General features: G+C 35.2%; 2 protein-coding genes and 1 pseudogene across 2 annotated transcripts; 1 reads left to right on the top strand and 2 right to left on the bottom strand.

Annotated features, from left to right (window-relative positions):
* Nucleotides 1–14,354: 14,354 nt before the first annotated feature.
* On the top strand, nucleotides 14,355–16,101 carry LOC120143111 (annotated as a pseudogene).
* A 291-nt stretch (nucleotides 16,102–16,392) lies between these two features.
* LOC120142991 (reticulon-like protein B12) lies at nucleotides 16,393–17,821 on the bottom strand. Its single transcript, XM_039157423.1, has 4 exons — nucleotides 17,702–17,821; nucleotides 17,308–17,488; nucleotides 16,884–17,092; nucleotides 16,393–16,773 (listed from the first exon to the last, which is right to left on the bottom strand). The coding sequence occupies exons 1-4, from the start codon at nucleotides 17,766–17,768 to the stop codon at nucleotides 16,604–16,606; spliced, it is 627 nt and encodes a 208-aa protein (XP_039013354.1). The 5' UTR covers nucleotides 17,769–17,821; the 3' UTR covers nucleotides 16,393–16,603.
* A 947-nt stretch (nucleotides 17,822–18,768) lies between these two features.
* On the bottom strand, nucleotides 18,769–21,552 carry LOC120143034 (ataxin-3 homolog). The gene is made up of 2 exons (XM_039157459.1): nucleotides 21,214–21,552; nucleotides 18,769–19,505 (listed from the first exon to the last, which is right to left on the bottom strand). Exons 1-2 carry the CDS (start codon nucleotides 21,460–21,462, stop codon nucleotides 18,918–18,920), a joined length of 837 nt encoding a protein of 278 aa, XP_039013390.1. The 5' UTR covers nucleotides 21,463–21,552; the 3' UTR covers nucleotides 18,769–18,917.
* Between the last annotated feature and the right edge of the window lie 1,024 nt (nucleotides 21,553–22,576).

The raw sequence follows: 22,576 nt of genomic DNA, 5'->3' as shown, positions 1-22,576 counted from the left end.
CGCCATTGGTGTTGCGGTTAGTAAATCAATATAATTTTGTTGACTCTTTTTTGTTAGTTACATGCATTTCACATTTAAATGATTATATTTCTGGTGTATATGATTTTGTAGATTCGTTCGTTTATTACTTGCATGCGCCCAATTATTATAGTTGACGGAGCACATTTAAAAGGTCGATACCTTGGAGTAAACTTATTAGCAGTAGCCATGTATGCTAACAATGGGATACTGCCAATAGCTTACGGGGTTGGCAAATCTGAAACCTCTGATTCATAGATATGGTTTATGGGGCATCTTAGGGATTGCATAGGTCCTATTAGCAATCTGACAATCATATCCGATAGGGCAAACTCAATTGAAAACGCTGTTAGAAGGATTGCCTCAGTGTGCTCAAACACTAGAAGATGTCGGGTTTGAAAGATGGTCAAGAGTACATCAACTTGGAGCAAGATATGGTTTCATGACGTCTAATAGTGCAGAATCAATCAACGCTCTAAGTCGTCATTCCCGGAAATTACCCATTACTATGTTAATGGAGTTTTTTCGAGCCTCTATTCAACAGTGATACTACAAGAAAAGAAACCATGCAGGTATTATTTCTTTAAATTCGTAACTTATTATATATTTTACTAAGTATTATTTATTTAAATTTACAGGAGCATTGGAACATCGTGTTACACCATGGACTGAAAAAAAGATAACGAAACGTGTTGTGAAGTCAATGTCATGGAGAGTTGAACCATGTTCAAACACTTTGTTTGAAGTACTGGATAATAACTTAAATGGGCTTGTCGATCTAAATGCAAAGACGTGTAGTTGTATGAAATGGAAAACATCTGGTTATCCGTATGGCCATGTTATAAAAGTTGCTCTTCATCTAAACCAAGATGATTCAAGCGCATACGCTATAGATTGCTACAATACAGAAGTATATCGACAGACTTATGCCGAGATTATCTACCCTATTCCACATCCTTCTGAGTGGGACATACCAGATGATTTACAAACAGTTTTGCCACCAGCCATGGACAGAAGGCTACCTGGCCGACCAAAAACTCACGATCGTATACCGTCTAAGGGTGAAGAGAAGAAGAGATCGACATGTAGTCGGTGCAAGGAAAGTGGTCATACAAGGTTGACATGTGGATCACCAGTGCCATCACAATCATATTTTCCTCTACCAAAATATGGATCCTCATCAAAATCCAAAACTCATATGGTGTCAAGAAAAAGGCAATCAAAATCAAAATCCCAATCACAACCGGCTTCACCTTTTGGGACTATTAACTTAGGTGATTTTTAAATGCAAACGTTGTATTATGTGTATTTTATGTGTAAACTTTTAACATTTTCAGTTAGGCATTTATTAGTAACTTGAGTTTGAACATTGCTATGATCTGTTCAATTGTTATCACTTATTACACATTCATTTGAATATCGCAACGCGAATTTGACTATCGCAACGCGAATTTGATTATCGCAACTCAAAAAATCGCAACGCGAATATGACTATCGCAACGCAAAAATCGCAACGCGAATTTGACTATTGCAACGCGAATTTGACTATCGTAACGTGAATTAAACAAATCAACAGGTCTTTTTAGTTGTGACTTTCGCGTTGTGATTTTGGCTTTCGCATTGCGATTTTGAGTTTAGCGTTACGAAAGTGTACCTTCAACAGGTCTTTTGCCTTCAATATGATGCAGATTGAAATCAACAAATCAACTTTTACATTTCAATCAATTAAACAAGCACAAATAAGAATTATTTACACATCAATATTAAACAAATCAACTTTTACAAATCAATTAAACAAGCAAAAAATGATAATAATTCTTATTTTCCTCATCAATTAAACAAATCAAACTTTTAAGAATCAATTAAACAATCAAAAAAAGTGTACCCCAGACAGTTGTTTATGCACCCATACATCAATTTCACGCAGCTCACTTCAGGATTAACCTGCAGAAACCAAACATTTGCTCAAATAACACTTTCTACACATCTAAAACCAACAAACAACAAATTATTATTGAATTCTAGGTACTTAACAACACTTGCATTTGACTTAAAAATTGTTTATGGACACTTTCATAACGCGGATGCAGGTAGGCAGTGTCTCGCATATATCGCTCTAGCCATAAAATGCCGTAACCACAAGCCTACTGCACCTCTATCTCTATCGGTGGGAGGTAGAAACTGTATACTTACTGTCATCAAACGCTCCAAGCACATGCATACGAGAGGACCACAATCCCCCTCTGGCTTACGGCGTTTGTTGTGGCGCGGTCTCATCTCTGATAACTGTAACATTGAACTTCTTTGGCTTCTTGTTTCCAGAATAAGTCCAATAATTAATCGCATCCAAGAATTTAGCCAAATGAGAGCTCCATCCCTTAATAATATCTCTCAAATCAGACAATGATATGTAATTTATCATGCTGTCATATACTATTGTCTTCAGGAATGGGAGCTGAAGCTCAACGAGAAGCCAATGAGTACGTTCCAAAACATGGATAAACACCTGCAATCATAAGTAATAATTCAAATTGCGCACTTATTTATGAACACCTTTAAAATATTTAAAAAAATAAATAATAACTTTATCGACCTCCCACCATGCAGGATAAAGTTTAGCTTGTTCATTAGCTAACACATATGATTCATGTCGTTGATTCTTCAAGTGAACTACGTGAAAAGACGTCAGCATAATTGTATATTACGTATTTTTTTTATTTTTCTTCAATTTCCTTACTATTAGAAGACGTGACACCCATGCATCAATATGCTATTTTACAAAAAAAGACATATATTAGTGAATTACATAAATTAAAAAAAAATCAAAATGAAATATAAGACTTACCCCCCATCGAAATAGCCTTTGTCTTCAACCCCTAATAACACACCCCACCAAGACCGATCAATCAACAAATGCATATCATCTTTGAGTTTGTATATGTCAGCGTAACACCCTTGGCTTCACTCATGTAGATAAAAATCAACTGCGGATTTTCTCAATAAACATACAAAGTTAGATTAAAAACTACACTGTGAAGATATACCAAAAACAATAAAGATTAGTAGTAGTTTATTCTTCAAACTTAAATTTGCAACACTGTGAATTTCATATTTGTCTTTGTTTTTTGGTTGAAGTAATGCAATTCATTCAAGTTTCAATTTGCAGAAGAATAATAGTTTCTGAAACTTAAAATCGCAACACGAAAATAACTATCGCAACGCGAATTTGACTATCGCAACGCAAAATGAAAATCACAACACGAAAATGACTATCGCAACGCGAATTTGACTATCGTTGCGATTTTAATTTCGCGTTGCGATCCTCGGTTTCAAATAGTCATTGTCTAAAATTGAAACTTGAATGAATTGCATTACTTCAACCAAAAGACAAAACAAAGACAAATACTAACTTTATAGGGTTAAAGACTAAACAGTTTAGCAGTATTGGCAGCAATCAAATGAATTTAATAAACTATCTAAGTGAAATGGTTAATCTACTATTGAAATTATCAGTAAACTTATAATCAATTTCAATATGAAAAACCTAATAATAATGCAAAAATTTCAAAATAAAAATAATTAAAAAAACTAACCCTCGGTGGTTGATTTGGTTGATTTTCCATTTCTTATTGTGAATGATTGTGAGGGTGGCTCTGAGAGATGGAGATAGACGGATTTCGTAGGAGATGGGGACAGATGTCGCCGTAGAGAGTGAGAATGGAGATGGTATTGAGTTGTGATTTAGGGTTTTAGGTTAAGAGTTACGATTACGAGATGTATTAATATTCGTGTTTGGAATTTGAAAATAAAATACGCGTTGCGATACTAATGGCGCTTTGAAAATCGCATTGTGATTTTGTATTATCGCGTTGTGATAGTTAAAATCGCGTTGCGAATCTGGAAACTAATTTGCGATACTGGAGATCGCGTTGCGATTTAGAGATCGCATTGCGATTTGTTGGTCATTTTGGCAAAACAAAAAAAAGTTGGTCAAAATCGTATATTATAAGGAATTTTCGGTCACTGATGTTATTTTCTCTTTTTTTAATTATTTTTTGTCTTTTCTTTTATTCTTACAAGTTTGTTGAGTATATTTATATTTTTGTTCTCGTCTCGGTAATAAAAAGACGCTTGTTAAACCTTAAAAGATACCTCTAAACAACAAATTATCCTTAAAGATACATCCAAGCTTGTTAGACAAATGTTATTTTCTTTTCCTTTCCCCCTGTTTGCAATCAAATTATTGAAAGAATAATGAATAAATCAATGTTGTGAGTTCTATCCAAGTATGACTGACCTGATTTCCCATTATACTTCTTCTATGCGTTTTAACAACATCAAACTGCTTACCGCTTGAATCAATCTCATTGGTAATTGCGGGCATATTCATCTACTTTTTAAAAGAGAAAATAACCTCAGTGACCAAAAATCTCATATAATATACGATTTTAACCAACTTTTTCTGGATTTTCCAAAATGACCAACAAAATCGCAATGCGATCGCTAATTCGCAACGCGATCTCCATTATCGCAAATCAGTTTCCAGATTCGCAATGCGATTATGACTATCGCAATGCGATTTTCCAATTTCGCATTGCGATTTTCCCAATTCGCAACGCGAATAAGTAAATCGCAATGCGAATTTGGAAAATCGCAATGCGATACTGACTATCGCAACGCGATAATACAAAATCGCAACGCGATACTGACTTTCGCAACGCGATTCTGACTTTCGCAACGCGATTCTGACTTTCGCAACGAGATTCTGACTATCGCAACGAGATAATACAGAATCGCAATGCGATTTTCAAAGTTCGCAACAGGTTTTTAGTTTCGCAACATCCTTCTGAGTGGGACATACCAGATGACTTACAAACAGTTTTGCCACCAGCCATGGACAGAAGGCTACCTGACCGACCAAAAACTCACGATCGTATACCGTCTAAGGGTGAAGAGAATAAGAGATCGACATGTAGTCGGTGCAAGGAAAGTGGTCATACAAGGTTGACATGTGGTTCACCAGTGCCATCACAATCATCTTTTCCTCTACCAAAATATGGATCCTCATCAAAATCTAAAGCTCATTTGGTGTCAAGCAAAAGGCAATCAAAATCGCAATCATCTTCAAAATCCCAATCACAACCGACTTCACCTTTTGGGACTGTTAACTTAGGTGATTTTTAAATGCAAACGTTGTATTATGTGTATTTTATGTGTGCACTTTTAACATTTTCAGTTAGGCATGTATTAGTAACTTGAGTTTGAACATTGCTATGATATGTTCAGTTGTTATCACTTATTAGACATTCATTTGACTATCGCAACGGGGAAATCGCAACGCGAAAATGACTATCGCAACGCGAAAATGGCTATCGCAACGCGAAATGAAAATCGCATTGCGATTTTCTCGTTGCGATTTTCATTTCGCATTATGATTCTCTCGTTGCGATAGTCAGTTTCGTGTTGCGACAGTCTGTTTTGCCTTCAACATAATGCAGATTGAAAATCAACAAATCAACTATTACATTTCAATCAATTAAACAAGCACAAATAAGAATTATGTACACATCAATTAAACAAATCAACATTTACAAATCATTTTTTACAAATCAATTAAACAATCAAAAAATAATAATAATTCTTATTTCCTCATCAATTATTGAATCAATGAATCAACTTTTGCACCCGTACATCCATTTCACGTAGCTCACTTAAGGATTAACCTGCATAAACCAAACATTTTCTCAAACAAGACTTCCTACACATCTAAAACCTACAAACAACAAATTATTGAATTCTAAGTACTTAACCAAACATTTTCAAACCAAAAGAAGTATATATGTTAACAAAACTTGCATTTGACTTACCAATTAACAATGGATACTTTCATAACGCGGATACAAGTAGGCAGCGTCTCGAATATATCGCTCTAGCCATATAATACCGAAACCACAAGCCTACTGCAGCTCTATCTCTATCGATGGGAGGTAGAAACTCTGTGCTTCCCGTCGTCAAACGCGCCAAGAACATGCATACGAGAGGACCACAATCCCCTCTGGCTCCCGGCGATTGTTGTGGCACGGTCTCGTCTCTGACAACTGTGACATTGAACTTCTTTGGCTTCTTTTATCCAGAATGAGTCCAATAATTAATCCCATCCAAGAATTTAGCCAAATGAGAGCTCCATCCCTTGATAATATCTCTCAAATCAGACAGTGATATGTAATTTATCATGCTGTCATATACTATTATCTTCAGGGATGGGAGCTGAAGTTGGACGAGAAGCCAATGACAACGTTCCAAAACAGGGATAAACAACTGCAATCATATGTAATAATTCATTTATTTGTGCACTTATTTATGAACACCTTTAAAAAATTTAAAAAATAAACACTAACCTTATCTACCTCCCACCATGCAGGATAAAGTTTAGCTTGTCCATTGCCCAACGAAAAATGATTCATCTCGTTGATTCTTCAAGTAAACTGCGTGAAAAGCAGCCGGCATTATTGTATATCGCGAATTTTTTTTATTTTTCCTAAGCTTCCTTATTATTAGAAGACGTGACACCCACGCATCGATATGTTGTTTTACAAAAAAAGACATATATTAGTGAATTACATTAATTTTTAAAAATATTAATCAAAATCATATATAAGACAAATATAAGACTTACCTCCCCATCGAAATAGCCACTGTCTTCAACCCCTAATAACACACCCCACCAAGACCGATTAAGAAACAAATACATCTCATCGTTGAGTTTGCTTATGTCAGTGTAACACCCTTGGCTCCGCTCATGTAGATAAAAAATCAGCTACGGTCTTAGCCCAAAGGGTATTATCCAGAATTGTTTCCGGTAGTTGTCTCATCTCCACTTCAGATACTGGAAGGGTACTAGCCGGTAACTCATACGAGAGCCAACTCTCATCCATCATGTCCGGTAACGGTGGGGGTTTCTCAATAATTCGATATATTACCCCATGTGAATCGGGCTCTGGAATGGTGGGAGGGACCTCTTCAACGATGACAGTGGCCTCTTGAACGGTGGGGGGGACTCTTGAGGGATGATAGGGGCCTCTTGAACGATTGGAGGGGACTCTTGAGGGATGACAGGTGAGTCGGGCTTCTTCTTGTGGAGTCTTCGCACCATTGGGGTGAACGGAGACGTAATAGCACGTGCACGCCGTCTGATGCGTGAACTCCGTCGTGCAAGGAAAACCCGACATAAAGCATCCACCTTATCGGGCCACTAAAAAAAATTAATACATAAATCAGTAAATAAACAGACATGATATTAAACAAAGACAAATAAGTTTCAAACTTGCATTGTATTCACCCAAGTCATTATTCTATCATAGTTCACAAAATGCATCAGATAACATTCCAGAAGTAAGCACTTATATAAACATTTAAAAGGACAACATATATAAACATTCAAGAAGAAGAATAGTTTACTTTCGCAACACGAAACATACTTTCGCAACGCGAAAATGACTATCGCAACGCGGAAATGACTATCGCAACGCGGAAATGGCTATCGCAATGCGAAATGAAAATCGCAACGACAAAATCGCAACGCGAAACACAAATCGCATTGCGATTTTCATTTCGCGTTGCGATTTTCATTTCGCATTGCGATTTTGTCGTTGCGGTTTTCATTTCGCATTGCGATAGCCATTTCCGCGTTGCGATAGTTATTTTCGTGTTGCGAAAGTAAACTATTATTCTTCTGCAAATTGAAACTTGAATGGATTGCATTACTTCAACCAAAAGACAAAAACAAAATCAAAAACAAATAATAACAAAAACAGTTTAGCAGTATTGGCAGCAACCGAATGAATTTATTAAGCAATCTAAGTGAAATGGTTAATCTAAGTGAAATTACGAGTAAATTTATCATCAAGTTAAATATGAAAAATCTTAAACTTACCTCGTTGCGTAGAGTATGAACCTCATTCTGCAATGATGCTACCATCTCACGTAGAGCGGCTACCTCACCGCGTAAAGTAGACACCTCAACACGCCATGCACCATCGTCTTTGCGTAAATTACCGACCTCCTCACGCAAGGCATTGACCTCATCATGTAACTCCCCTAACTCATCCCGTGGAGGTGGAGAACAGGGAGATAAACGTCGTGGCATCTTTTCCGGTCGCCTATCTTGCGATGATGGTGGAGAAGAGGCTCGATGATGTGACATAATAGGTGATGGCTGTCGTTGTGGAGGTGTATAGTCGGGTCGATCAGGTGATGGCTCTATGTGAGGTGATAGCTCTGGGTGAGGTGATGGCTCCCGAAGTGAAGGCTGCTCATCATCTGTGCCATCAAAAAAATGCTTACTAGCTTGCCACCAATCAGTGACAAGCTCAACTTCTGTGGGTGTCAGCCTCTGTAATAGAGTGTTGGCCTCCTAACAATATAAAAGCTCAAACAAAGTTAAACGTGTACTAGTAATAACTTGTTTATAAACATATGGTAGTATTTATGTTAACTTACATTATTTATTGTCGTATACCGTAGTAAATCTTCCCATTGCAAGGTTCGTTTCCTCTTCCAGGAAATAGCCCTGGGAATATCATTTGAAGTTTTTATTGCATATGTCTTCATGGCGGGAAAGGCCTCAAATATCCAAATCTACAAACAATATAATAACAAATATTAGTAATTGTTAAATAATTACTTATAATTTTGGAAACATTATATAAAAATTCTTACCTTAAAGGCCTAAATAAAGCCTGTCAAAGTGTATTTGGAACCATCGCCATGCAAACTTTTTCGATCATCCAAGACAGAAGATAACTTATTCCATGTAGCTTTCCATAAATACGAGCCCCACGGAAACAGGTTCCACGCATTTAGGTCTTCTACCAATTTGATTAGATCATTCGGAATAGGTTGTCTGGCCTCTCTGCCTAAAAAGCCGGCATGCAAAAGTATTAGAAGGCATACTCGGACAACATCGACGTCATCCATCCGAGTAAAATCATCTTTCTTATTCAATAAGCTCGTCAGGTCTTCCACGTGTAGATTCGACCTCTCCAGCTCAGGAAAAACCCGGGATAACCATGATGGGCGGGTAATGTGTCTAGTGTACCGACCTACATCATTGTGTCTGAAGCGTAGACCGGTGATTAAGCAAAACTCCTCCCGCCCAAAACACGTACACGCCGGTGGAAAATCAAACCATATATCTTCATCACGACGTTGTATAGTATCTGGTAGATCCCTAGTCGTGGTTTGAAGAAACAGGTGTGTCAACATCGCATCTCCACCGGGATGTTGTACTTTCAGCCATGGCCCGAAGCAAGTATCCTCAAACATTTTTCTTTGTGCAGGTGAAAGCTTTGACGCAATTGTTTTGGCCAGGCTGACTTTATTTCTTAAGGTCAATTGAGCCGAATAAAAGTTCTACAAAAACAATAAACATACTAAGTTAGATATACCAAAAACTACACTGTGAAGATATACCAAAAACAATAATAAACATAAAGAGTAGTAGTTTATTCTTCAAACTTAAATTTGTAACACTGTGAATTTCTTATTTGTCTTTGTTTTTTGGTTGAAGTAATGCAATTCATTCAAGTTTCAATTTGCAGAAGAAGAATAGTTTCTGAAAATGAAAATCGCAACACGAAAATGACAATCGCAACGCGAATTTGACTATCGCAACGAGAGAATAAAATCGCGTTACGATTTTGTCGTTACGATTTTCATTTCGCGTTGCGATTCTCGGTTGATTTAATAAGCAATCTAAGTGAAATAGTTAATCTATTATTGAAATTACCAGTAAACTTATCATCAATTTCAATATGAAAAACCTAATAATGATGCAAAAATTTCAAAAAGAAAATAATTAAAAAAACTAACCCTCGGTGGTTGATTTGGTTGATTTTCCATTTCTGATTGTGAGGGTGGATCTAAGAGATGGAGATAGACGGATTTCGCCGGAGATAGGGACGGATTTCGTCGGAGATGGGTGAGAGAGTGAGAGAGTGAGAGATGGAGATGGGACTGAGTTGTGATTTTAGGTTTTAGATTATGAGTTGTGATTACGGGATATACTGTGGACGGTTCAGTGTTCCAATATATTAATATTCGTGTTTGGAATTTGAAAATAAAATACTCTTTGCAATACTAATGGCGCTTTGAAAATCGCATTGCGATTATGTATTATCTCGTTGCGAAAGTCAGTATCTAGTTGCGAAAGTAAGTATCGCGTTGCGAAAGTCAGTATCGCATTGCGATTTTGTATTATCGCGTTGCGATTTTCCAAATTCGCATTGTGAATTGGGAAAATCGCAACGCGAAATTGGAAAATCGCATTGCGATAGTCATAATCGCGTTGCGAATCTGGAAACTGATTTGCGATAATGGAGATCGCGTTGCGAATTAGCGATCGCATTGCGATTTTGTTGGTCATTTTGGCAAATCCGGAAAAAGTTGGTTAAAATCGTATATTATATGGGCTTTTCGGTCACTGAGGTTATTTTCTCTTTTTTTAATTATTATTTATCTTTTCTTTTATTCTTACGAGTTTGTTGAGTATATTTATATTTTTGTTCTCGTCTCGGTAATAAAAAGACGCTTGTTAAACCTTAAAAGATACCTCTAAACAACAAATTATCCTTAAAGATACATCCAAGCTTGTTAGACAAATGTTATTTTCTTTTTCTTTCCCATGTTTGCAATCAAATTATTGAAAGAATAATGAATAAATCAATGCTGTGAGTTCCATCCAAGTATAACTGACCTGATTTCCCATTATACTTCTTCTATGTGTTTTAACAACATCAAACTGTTTACCGCTTGAATCAATCTCATTGGTAATTGCGGGCATATTCATCTACTTTTTAAAATAACAAGTGTGAAATTTATATATATATATATATATTATGTTAACGAGGAAGAAAATTCGAACGACAAGGCCTGCCAGAAGTAGAATCATCTCGAGGAGCTGTAAAGAAATAATCGAACCCCGCAAAGCAAGAAGTGGGAGTGTGTATCTCTCGTAGAGAGCTAGAACTGTGAGAGCTACGACAAGGCATGCCAGAAGTAGGGGACGGATGTAAAAAAATTTGTTAACACCAAACCCGAAAATGATGATGACGACAACGATGATGATGATAATAGTAAGAAGAAGCATGAATTAGAACTTACTAGTGTAACCCAGAATAAGGATGGTCAATTAATTCGATTAAAATTGAGGGTCGACATCCATATTTACAAGTATCACAATTCAAAACATAGAGGTGATGGAATGGAAAGGATGGTGGAGTGGCAGTTAAGATTTTGGTGAGATTTCAGAGTTTTATCTCCAAATGAAAAAACAGCCCAAAAATATTTTGGTGAGATTTTGGTGGAGTGGCAGTTAAAATGAAATTCAAGTAAATTAATTTTGATAAAAATACAATCCAAAAATATTTGTTAAATTTATTAATAAATTATAATTTCTAAATTATCATGAAATTGATTTTATTATATAAAAGGTCACATTTATTAAGAAAATTATATGAATTTATTAATTATTAAATGTAGATTAAACTCGTTAATGTATTTGTAAATTTATATAAATTATTATTTTGTTTATATTATAATTATTTTTTGTGAAGTATTTAATATTATATTTTTTTTGTAAAAAATGTTGAACAAAACCGTCTATGATGTATTTTAAATTTGACTTTGATTATTATTACTTATTAATTATTTCAACCGTTGTTATATGCATTTATTGAATTAATTAAACATACTAATATCATTTATTTTTCTTTATATTTTTATTAAAATATTTATGCATTTCTTCATTTTTTTAAGAGATTTTAATAAGTTTTATATTTATATATCAAAGGGTTTTATGATTTTTTTAACATTGAAAATAAATTATAATTTTTTTATATTTTATGTATTTTTTAAGAATAGACTAGTGTTTTCAAATATAAAAAAGTATCGTCCTTGTGTATGCAGAAAATTCTCACAGGGAGACTCACCCACCGAAGTCAGGTGTGCGACCCGGATCGGTCCAGATTAGTCAGGACGAAGCCTTGAAACTGAAGGGCAACAAAAAAAATATAAAAAAGTATCAAAAAAATTTAATTACATTTGAAGGACTAATTGAGATATTATCTATTAGATTTAATGTGTCATATTATCTTAGTTAAATCAAAATAAAAATGTAATATTAAATTTTTAACTAAATTAAAGTTTTAGTGCTCATTTTATATATATTTTTTAAAAATAATATTGAAAATAATTTAATGATTATTTTCTAATTTAAAAACCAAATGAATAATCAGTTAGAACTTAGAAGTGACACCAAATTTGACATCTTTATCCGATCAAACAAAATGTAATTTTGAATTTATGATGAACTTAAAAATTAAATAATTTTGCTAATAATGTCAATTTTGCTAATAATGTCAAACACACTATTTTAGGTGACCACTTTTTTTAATATTGTGTTTTATACTTATCTATTTTTTTAGTTAATTACATAAATACAATTTAATACTTATTAAAATAAAATAATAAGATTTAAAAAGTGATGTTTGATAACAAAATTAAGATTTAAAGTTTAACTTTTAAATTGAAGTTTAGTATTTAGAAAAATTGTATCACTGAAATGTTGTTGTTTGTAGTCGTTTCAAAATTTTATGGCTATGTTCAAAGTTCGGTTGAACGGGTTGAAAAACCATTTCAGGTGAGTACTCAGTTCTGATCGAAAGCATGTGCTAGGAGAAAACCTGATAGGGCTTTTTTGGTATCTATACCGAGTTTCAAGATATATGTGATATCATGTATTTGTACTTTATGCATTCTCTAAGTTTATATTGGATTATTGTTCATCTCAACTGTGGAGATAGTCAAGTTTGAACAACATTAAATCTCGTTTCATGTGCATGTCTTATTTTATGTTGATATATTTTTTATTTTTGTTTTTGCTCTTAAATTCCTAACATGTAGTATCAGAGTTATGGTTTGGGTTGTAGAGTTTTGAACGAATTCGTTGCTGTGAATTTGGTTAGGATTTTGGAGACATGCAAGATTAATTTGTTGCAACGAGTATTCAGTTGCAGAAAAGCTATTCTCAATTGATCCGGTGATACTTCAACTGCTATTGTGTAAGAATTGAAGTTGTTGAAAACTTGAAGATCAGTTTTTGATGAAATTTTAGTTAAGAGGAAGATTTGTTATATTTTAACCTAAATTATAATTGGTAATTAAGTTGGATTTTATTATAATTCTACTAGTTAAAGATTACTTGATAGTTAGGTTTATTTAATAAAGTAAATATTTATTTTAGGCAAGAATTCTTATGGAAAAAAAATCTTGGTGACCAAGTATTTGACTCAATAAATAGAGATTATGTCTTAACCTTTAGGGTATTATGAGAGAGAATTGTTTTGGAGATATGTAATTTTTTTGGGGGATTTTTACAACTTTTGGAGTTATGTTAGGAAGATAGTTTTATAGGATGTTGAAAGAGTGTTTTGCGATATACCAAGTTTTGGTATTTATACTGAGTTTTGAGATACATGTGATATCATATATTTGTACTCTTTATATTTTCTACATTTATAGTGGATTATTGTTCATGCTTGTGGTGGTAGGCAATGTCGAACCACGTTAAATCTCATCTCATGTGCATGTTTTGTTTTATGTTGATATCACTTTGGTTATTTTTCCTCTTTTAAATTCTTAACATATATATATGCATGATAATTTCTAATTTTAGTTCCCGAATGAACTTTCTTCTATCAACAAACAATTCTAATTTTGGTTTCATTTTGCACATGAAATGGATGATATCTCTTAAATTTGTTTCATTTTCTACTTGTTTGATTCTTCTTCCCTATGTTTCTTCTTTTTTATTTAATATTTTCTTTTACTGCCGTCTCATCCTTGGTTTCATAAAGAAGAAGAATTTTTCTGTTTTCTTCATGCTTAATTTTTTGTATGTTTTTTATGTTTCGGTTGATTTCTCACTCGGTTGCTTGAGTTTCTTCTGAGATTAGGCAACAAAGGATAGCCCAAATTTTTGTTTTTGCACCAGTGTTGTTGCCAACTTTTACAGAAACATCTACAACTGCATCCGCATCTCCACAATCGGATATGATTATCAACGTATCCAACATTAATGTAGAGTGTTCCCCCTCTTTGAAAAATAATTTTGAGCTAGTGTTATTGCGAAGTTATACACCAACGATTGCAACCGGATCCTCATCTTTACGATTTGATATCGTGCTCTATGTATCTAAAATTTAAGTTGAAGAATGCTCCTCTTTGGACTCTAATATTGACGACAACATTGAAGAGGTTGTTGATAGTTTCCACGTACCATGTTCAACCTCATGCACCGTAACATTAAAGGCTACATTTCCCATGGGAAATATACTTAAACAAGGAGATAATATTTTGTTTTTGGTCATACTTATATTCATGGTTATAATTGTACATTATTTTTAAACCACAAACCTAGTGTAATATTCCATGAACCTTTCACCCACATCAGCAAAAACAAACGATTGTACTTTAACTTGAATAAGAACAGCCACCAGGATGGTTGAAGCATGAGAAGCAAAATAGACAACAAAAACTGATATTCCAATAATCAATACAAAATAATCATGTAGAGTGTATAAACCTTGATCTGGTTTCATGTGCTATCCTTGATCTGGATGGTACACTTCTTAGCACTGGTGAGTTTTCGTTCTTCGTATTACTTTGGAGTTTTGTTCTTTATCTTGCTTATTTTACAGCTAGGAACCTGTTTTTGGTTATGCTCTGATTATGGATCCAATTTTTAAAAGATTTGATATTACTTTCTTGATGTTATGCAAAGGAATTAGAGTATTGATTTATATAACGAATTGTTTTTTTAATTAAACGACAGATGGTGTAGTAAGTGAGGTTTTAGAGGGATTTTTGCCGAGTATGGTAAACAATGGGACGGAAGAGAATCTAAAAAAATAATAGGAAAAACACCATTGGAAGCTGCTGCTGCTGCTGTTGTGGAAGAATATGGGCTTCCTTGTGGAAAGGATGAGTTTCTTGCACAACTCTATCCAGTATTCTCTGCCCAGTAAGTCTGGTTTTATGTTATTGTTGTTAGATGCTGTAGTAACTCGAATTATCACAATGCCAAGGCTCTTATTTACGCACTTTGTAATTGCAGGTTGTGCAACATTAAACCTCTCCCAGGTGTCAAACGGCTACTTCAACATTTGAGCGGTCATGGTGTGCCTATGGCTTTAGCTTCAAACTCTTCAAGGGGAAACATAGAATCCAAAATTTCTTATCACCGAGGTTTTTTTTTCCTTACAATTTCTATGACTCAAATCTGTTGTTAGGGCTGCCGCCAACTCATCCTTTCCTTTGCAGGTTGGAGAGATTACTTCTCTGTCATTGTTGGTGGTGATGAAGTGACAGTAGGGAAGCCAAGTCCTGAAATGTGAGTGGCATCAGTACATGGTCTGATATTATGTTATACATATTTTATCTAATTTGAATATAAAATTCTAAATTCTTTCTTTTTAACCTTGTCCAAATCTAACACACTTGATTTCCTGGAAAAGATTCCTGGAAGCTGCTAAAAGGCTAAATAGAGAACCTTCAAGTTGTCTGGTTATTGAAGTATCTTGGCAACATGGGGCATTTGAGCTAGCCTTCAGCATTGCCAGAATGCTTTACTTGTCCCGACATATGGTCTTATAATGTTTAGATATTTTGTTGTTTTTATTGATTAGCATAGATTTTTTAAATCATTACTCAATTACTAACAAGCATCCGCCAGATTTTTTTTCCAATACTGGGGATTGGCAATGTCAGAGCAGGTGTTGCTGCTGGTAAGGCTGCTGGAATGGAAGTGGTTGCTGTGCCATCCGTTCCAAAACAAAACCGAAGTGATAAACTCTCTATTAGATTTGCAACGTGAAAAGTGGGGCCTACCTCCATTTCAAGATTGTAAACCTCTTGACCGCTCCATTTTCTTCTTAATGTCTTGAATTTGTAAAACTATATTCATAAGGATACGATGATGCGATTGCAGGGATAGAGGGAACTTTGCCAACAGAACCTTGGTAGATTGGCGGTTGTACACTTGTGCTTTCTGCTAATGAGTTTTGCATGCCAACAGGTTAATTTCCAGTCCCTTGAAAGCCTGATAGCGAAGATTCATGAGGACAGAAGAGTCGCAGAGAGAGCCCTTGATCCGCCATTGTACTCAGAGCACAAGGATGACCCATATCTAAAATAGTTCTTTGCACAACAAAAGCAACCATGCATGATCTACCTGATTTCCAGGTTTCATTTGGAAAGAAACTGATTTGTGAAATTAGTATTGCATTCTTTCATGAGTATATTTCCTTGTACAAATGTTGATAACCATTTCATGAGTGGTGGCTAACATGACCTCTATGCTCGATATCACCTACGAACTCGCATGCCGGAAACAATACTAGAGGGAAGCATCAGCTTAATACAAGAGAAAATGCATCTCCAATGCTCAAAACAACAAACCTGTGCCTGTCTCTGTCACTCTCAATCAGAAAGGGAAATCAAATCCAAGAGAGAAAAAATAAAGAAGAAATCAGCTTAACTTCTGCCTCTCCAAAATCCATTTCCGAAATCTGTTTACAAACTTGGAATCAAATTTCACATACAACTGCTGCATTTTCCTGCATCCGAGTATGGTAAACGAATCAATATAGTCTTCATATCTCTCGTAAAGCGCTGGAACTGTGAGAACTACAACAAGGCCTGCTAGAATGAAATTGCAGTTACAAGACAAAAACACCAAACCCGTCAATGATGATGACGAAAACGATGAAGATGGTAATAGTAATAAGAATCCGGAATTTAGAACTTACTGGTGTAACCCAAAGTAAGGAAATCAGTAAGGCTACCGACAATCGAAATCAACAAGTATGCAGCAGCCTTGAAGAACAACCTTGCATCTTTACCCAATGTGATATCTTGAGAAGCCGAGAGAAAATCATTTACATGGGACCGGATGAAAGCTCCAACTTCGTTTACCATTTCTTCTGATAGATTCAATTCTGGAAGAGGCGGAGTAGGTCTATTTTATGACAACAAATGAGTAAAATTCATGTCAACCGGAAGAATTACAAAGTATAATGACACCTTATTCTAATGCTAATCATTATATCAACATTACGCCTGTGGCTCGTAGAGCCATAACCTGAAGCAATATGCAAACAACCGTATGTCTATATCAGATATTCCAAGCATTATATGCTGTTGCTAGGTTCTAAGCACGGCTGAATCGATTACCGGTTAAGAATGGCGGCCGACTTGGCCCATAGAAAAAGAATGACAATGAGGAGGAGGAGAACATTAGAGACAAGTGATAGCAGAGTGTAACCGGATTTCTCAAACACCACCCAAGCTGCTAGAGTCGCCAACAGGATCCCCATTGTCATGTTCCCTCGCCTCCACAACACCACATCTGCAACTGTTCAAAACAAAAAAAATAGTCATCAGTTTCCCTAATGGCAGTCGATCAAAGAAACACTTTTGATCCTTGAGCAAAGTTAACAGAATTCACAAAAAGGGATCAAAGAAGATCCATTTCACAGTACATAAAAATGGAAATTCAATCAAGTTCAACGGTGCATCAAACTGAATTCTAAAGAAAACCCAGAACTAAAAAAGTGAGAAGCTTTACCTAAACCACCGCCAAGGATCTCATGAACAGTTCTCTGTCTGTTAAACAGTCGATCAGATGAACCCATTCACAAGAAAAAGAAAAGACCTTCAATGGAATCAAATATCAGATCGTTTAAACACAATTTTTCGATGACCTGAGGAGGATAAAAAGAATAAATCTATATGTATATCAGAGTAATTTCTTAATGTCCTTTGAAAGGGAAGGTTGGTGGCCACAGATTCCAGCCTAAAAGCATCATCCTACTCATGCCTTTTCCAACTTTTCTTCTCCTTTGTTTTTCCTTTCAAATTCCAAATATTATTTATTAATTAAAGTAGGAGAAATTTTAGAAATTCCCCTCATAACTGCTGATTTCATGTGCCTTGTTTTCTACGGTTTTACAACCTTAAGATTTAGAGGATTAGGTGGCTAAAATGCTATATTAATATCTTCAAGATTTACAGAATTCGAGTTCTAAGTAAAGTATCATCTCCTCCCCTAATTTATAAGCTTATCCTCCTATGATTTCAGCTAGTTTAGTATTATATTTAAAAATAATGAAAAATATTTTTAAATTATTTAATATTATTGTTAGAAAATATTTTTTAAATAGATCAATATTATTTTTTTAAAATAGAAAAAAATAAAGATAAAGGAATAATTTTCTCAAAAATGGCTCTGTTAACCAAGAATATTAAATATAAAAGTTATACTTATTTTTGGACACATGATGCCATGTAAAGTAAATATGTATATTTTATTAAATTAAACAAAATAAAAGATTGTAGGAAATGACTTTCAAAGAAATTAATTAGAAGAGAAAGATGTATGTATCAATGTATCACGTCATCGATTAAGCATATATGAAAATACCACATCATTAATATGTGTAAATCATTAGTCAACTAACAATTTTCACCTAACATAGATAATTTTGACCAAAAATTAAAGCATCAAAATCTAATATGCTCTAAAAAAAATAATAGGATATAAAATGATCATTTGTGCAAACTTTGGGACTGACTAATTTTATCATTATGCAAAAAAAAAAAATCTACTGATGATCAGAATAACTGAGGCCGTACATCTCAGAAACGAAAGCTAAATTCCGACCTGAAAATGTATAATAAATGTGTATACAGCACAGTGCCAACAACCTCTAGGCAAATATGTTTTGCTCAAATAATCTAAAACCTGGCATGAATCATTGTAGATTTCCCCGTAAATATATATGTCAAAGAGAGTTTTCTCCATTAGCAGTCTTTTCCAGGCCATCTTTATTTTCATTTTCAGTTTTAGGATTGCCGGCCTCATCACTGGCTGTGGCGGGGTATGAATCCATCAGACTGGCAGCGATTGCAGCCTTCAAGTCCTCATCTTCCATATCTGAAAGCACTTGCATATCGGGATGCTGTTGGGTTGTATTGTTTCTCTGGCGTGGAGACTCTATCAATTTGCATGATTTAGTTATCCTCTCGGCATCCTCAGGAGACAGCCACTGCCCGTAACCGTTAAAAGCTTCAGAGGAAGAAATGGGGAATTCTTTCGGGAAGTTTCCCCTCACCAGGAAAATGCTCCAGCCAGATCCTTTTAGTGAGTCCAGATAGGCTGAGAGATAAAACCTAGAGAAGTGCTCTGGAGCTGTATAAAGGCTGTTGAAATTATACCATTCTCCATTGACTTTTCTGATACAAAACCAATGGTCATTCAGATGACAAATGAATGCATTTTCCAGCTCGGGGTCAATTTGGGCCGACTCAGCAACTGGGCAGTCGAGGGGAATAACTTGCAAATCCCAGACTTCTAAAGCCTTTTGCAGAACCTATGAACAAGGATTTCTCATCAAGACAAAGCTATAAAAGTTACAAGCAAGTCATCTCGAAAATAGATCAGACATTCACATTCGCCTATTTGAGCAGCCTGTCAAAATAAATAGGGAAAGAAAAATATTTTCATTCCAGATTCTGTGTCAAATCACAACCACCCTACATGTAAGAAAATTAAATTAACTTGTTACGTGATGCATGAATGGCCACAGAAACGTCGTGCTTTTATAATGGAAGGCACAAGGCTAAATCATTCTAAGTTGCTTGGAATACCCTAAACCAACCAATGTCACTTTCCTAGCCCCTGGTTTGGAAAGGAACCAGCAGAGTTTTTAAATTTTATTAATGATATCCTCAACATATCTATGAACGGCTCCTCGGTTGGGATGCTTGATATATTCACATATTAGAAAGCATGTTTACGATTTCACTTTTAAGGTCTATGGAGGTGAATTTTTTGTATCACATCAACTGTATTATTTTACCTCATGGTTGATATATAAGAAATAACAATGTAAAACTGTAGATTTCAAAAACCTACCAAGTAAGATTGAAGAATAACATAAATGGAAATTATCATAAAAGTGAATAATGTATCCAACATTACTTATTGATAACCACCCAATCCACCGGCCATATAACAGCAGGATGGTAATAGGCCAGAAAAAACTTACATTTTAAGATTCTATTATTTCACCATGATGAAATAGAAATGCTTTTCCAATATATTATACTTCTAATGATGCTTTCTTTTTCCAAGATGAGAATATGGAAGTATTAGATCCTGAATATCTGGCTCCACCTCAGTAGACATCTATGCACACAGCCTTCTTTGGGAATTTACATGTTGCTTTCTGTCATTCTGTGTGAGCAACAACACTAAAGGAAAGTGTTTCACGGTCCTAAGCTGGCTTATACTGAAAAGCCGGATATGCGAGGCTAATATTTTGATCAGAAGTTGCACCAATTACACCCACATGATAAATGCAATCTATAATAAGAGAAACCAAAATGCATGTATGTTTTGCATATACATCAAGATTTTCAAGTGTTCACACATTGCACAACATGAATTGTACTGACCACATATGTGCGATTAACGGAAAGTTGTCTGATATGGTATGATCAAAAACCTACTGGATCAAAAATATAAATGCAATCGATTCAGCCCGAAATAAATACGATGTAGGCACAAATGACGGATTCCAAGTTAAAAAGTTAGTTGTGCTCTGCCATATAATCTGCCACACCTTCCCAACTTTTAGGGATGCTTCATGCTTGTTTATCCAACAAGACCCGAACAGAAACTTAAGATAAAATTAGCTACTTCAATACATAAAGAAAAGACACAGAAAGTACCAGTTTTTGACCTATGGAAATAATCGTGAATTTGAATTCAATAAAAGTAAAACCCAATTTCATACCGAGTGTATGTAACTATCTCACAATCAAACTGATTGGAGCATTCAAATCATTCATGCATTAATCGAATGACTTCTATCCTAATTACTGAAACTCCGAATTAACTGAATGTTCAACTCTTGTTGATTTTATTCTACAAAAAGCTCATTTTTTCCAATATTAGGTTAGAAAGGGCCCAAAATCGCTAATTATTTTTCTTGTTAAATCTTTCCACGTTATGGAGTACTGCTAGACCGATTCGCGAACAGAGAGCAACAGAAAAGGAGAAAGAGAAAGAACAACCTGGATACTAAAATCGCCGCCTAGGGAGACATTGTGAGATTCCTCAGATAGGAAACCACCAGATGAGGCGGCGGCGGTGCCTTGGAACATCATCTGGCGCTCCTTGACGTCAAGATCGGAAGCCAACGCCGCTAAATCGAATTCGGAGAAGAAAGGTCCTTGCAACACCGTGTTGACGCAGTGGACAGCGCAAAGATTAGATTCTTGAACCTCATGGTACAACATCCCTCCGTTGCTCGCTCCCTCCATCCCTCCAAAACCAGTCAATTAAACACTTATTTGCTTAATATATAAAAAAACCCTAAAAGCTAATAAAGCCCTTTCGACTTCAATGCAAGGGAGGAGAAGATGACAATTGAGACCGAATGTTAGTTGACGTTGTACTAGTTTGCGTCATCGGACTCACATATAAAATTATAGGGTAAACTACAGAGTTAATCACTTTTATTTCAGTTTTATAAAGGTAAGTTAACTAGATTCAAAAAACATAATTAGTAGTCACTTTTGTTTTGTTTTAATTAAAATGTGATCACTGAAGCGTTGACTTCGTTAGTTTGGTGGCGTGATACGTTAGTAAAAGAGTTAACTTTTTTACTTTAATCACTGAATTTTAGATAATATATTAATTAAGGATCATTTTATAAATTCAAAGCAATTTAGGGTTATCCCTTTTATACATTTTTTTCCCAACCCATCTTGCGTCGCACACCTCCCTCTTCTCTACAGTCGTGATCCTCGCATACCTAAACCGACGTCTCGATCACCGTTCATCAATGGTCACTATTTCGAACACCACCTTCAACGAACGGAGAAGTCCAAGCCACTGTCAATTGGAGATGAAAAAATCCGAAAAATTACAGATATTTATCAGGTGAATCCAACACGCATCTCTGCTAGTGCTATACCATCGGAGTCCACAATTATGAATATATATATATATATATATATTACCATGGGTCGAGTATGAAGATAAGACAATGATGTATATTGAAGCTCTCTTGATCGAGTACTAGAAGGGAGTAGTACTTTTTGATGCTAGATAGGAACTGGATAATGATATGTGTTTGGCTTAAAAGGTTCTGTTTCGTCATTCAGCAGAACAACAGTCATGTTATTGTCGACTCACTCTTCCCTGACCTCTGAAAGTTCGATGATAAAGCAGCAGAAAATAACGATAAAGCATGGCATAGAACCATCTTAAAATGGTAATTTGATTAACCCATTGGAGAGAAAAATAAAAGGCGTTTGGACTTCTTTGTCTCCAAATGAGGGTGGTTTGGACTTTTTCATTCGTTGAAGGTAGCGTCGGAGTAGTGACCACTAATAAAGCGGTGTGGGTTTAGAACTGTGAGGGTCAGTGGCG

The sequence above is a fragment of the Hibiscus syriacus genome, unplaced genomic scaffold (assembly GCF_006381635.1).
Source record: "Hibiscus syriacus cultivar Baekdansim isolate YM2019G1 unplaced genomic scaffold, ASM638163v2 tig00110833_pilon, whole genome shotgun sequence".
Taxonomy (NCBI): domain Eukaryota; kingdom Viridiplantae; phylum Streptophyta; class Magnoliopsida; order Malvales; family Malvaceae; genus Hibiscus; species Hibiscus syriacus.
The sequence above is the reverse complement of the archived record's forward strand: the minus strand, read 5'-3'. Positions and strand labels throughout refer to the sequence as shown.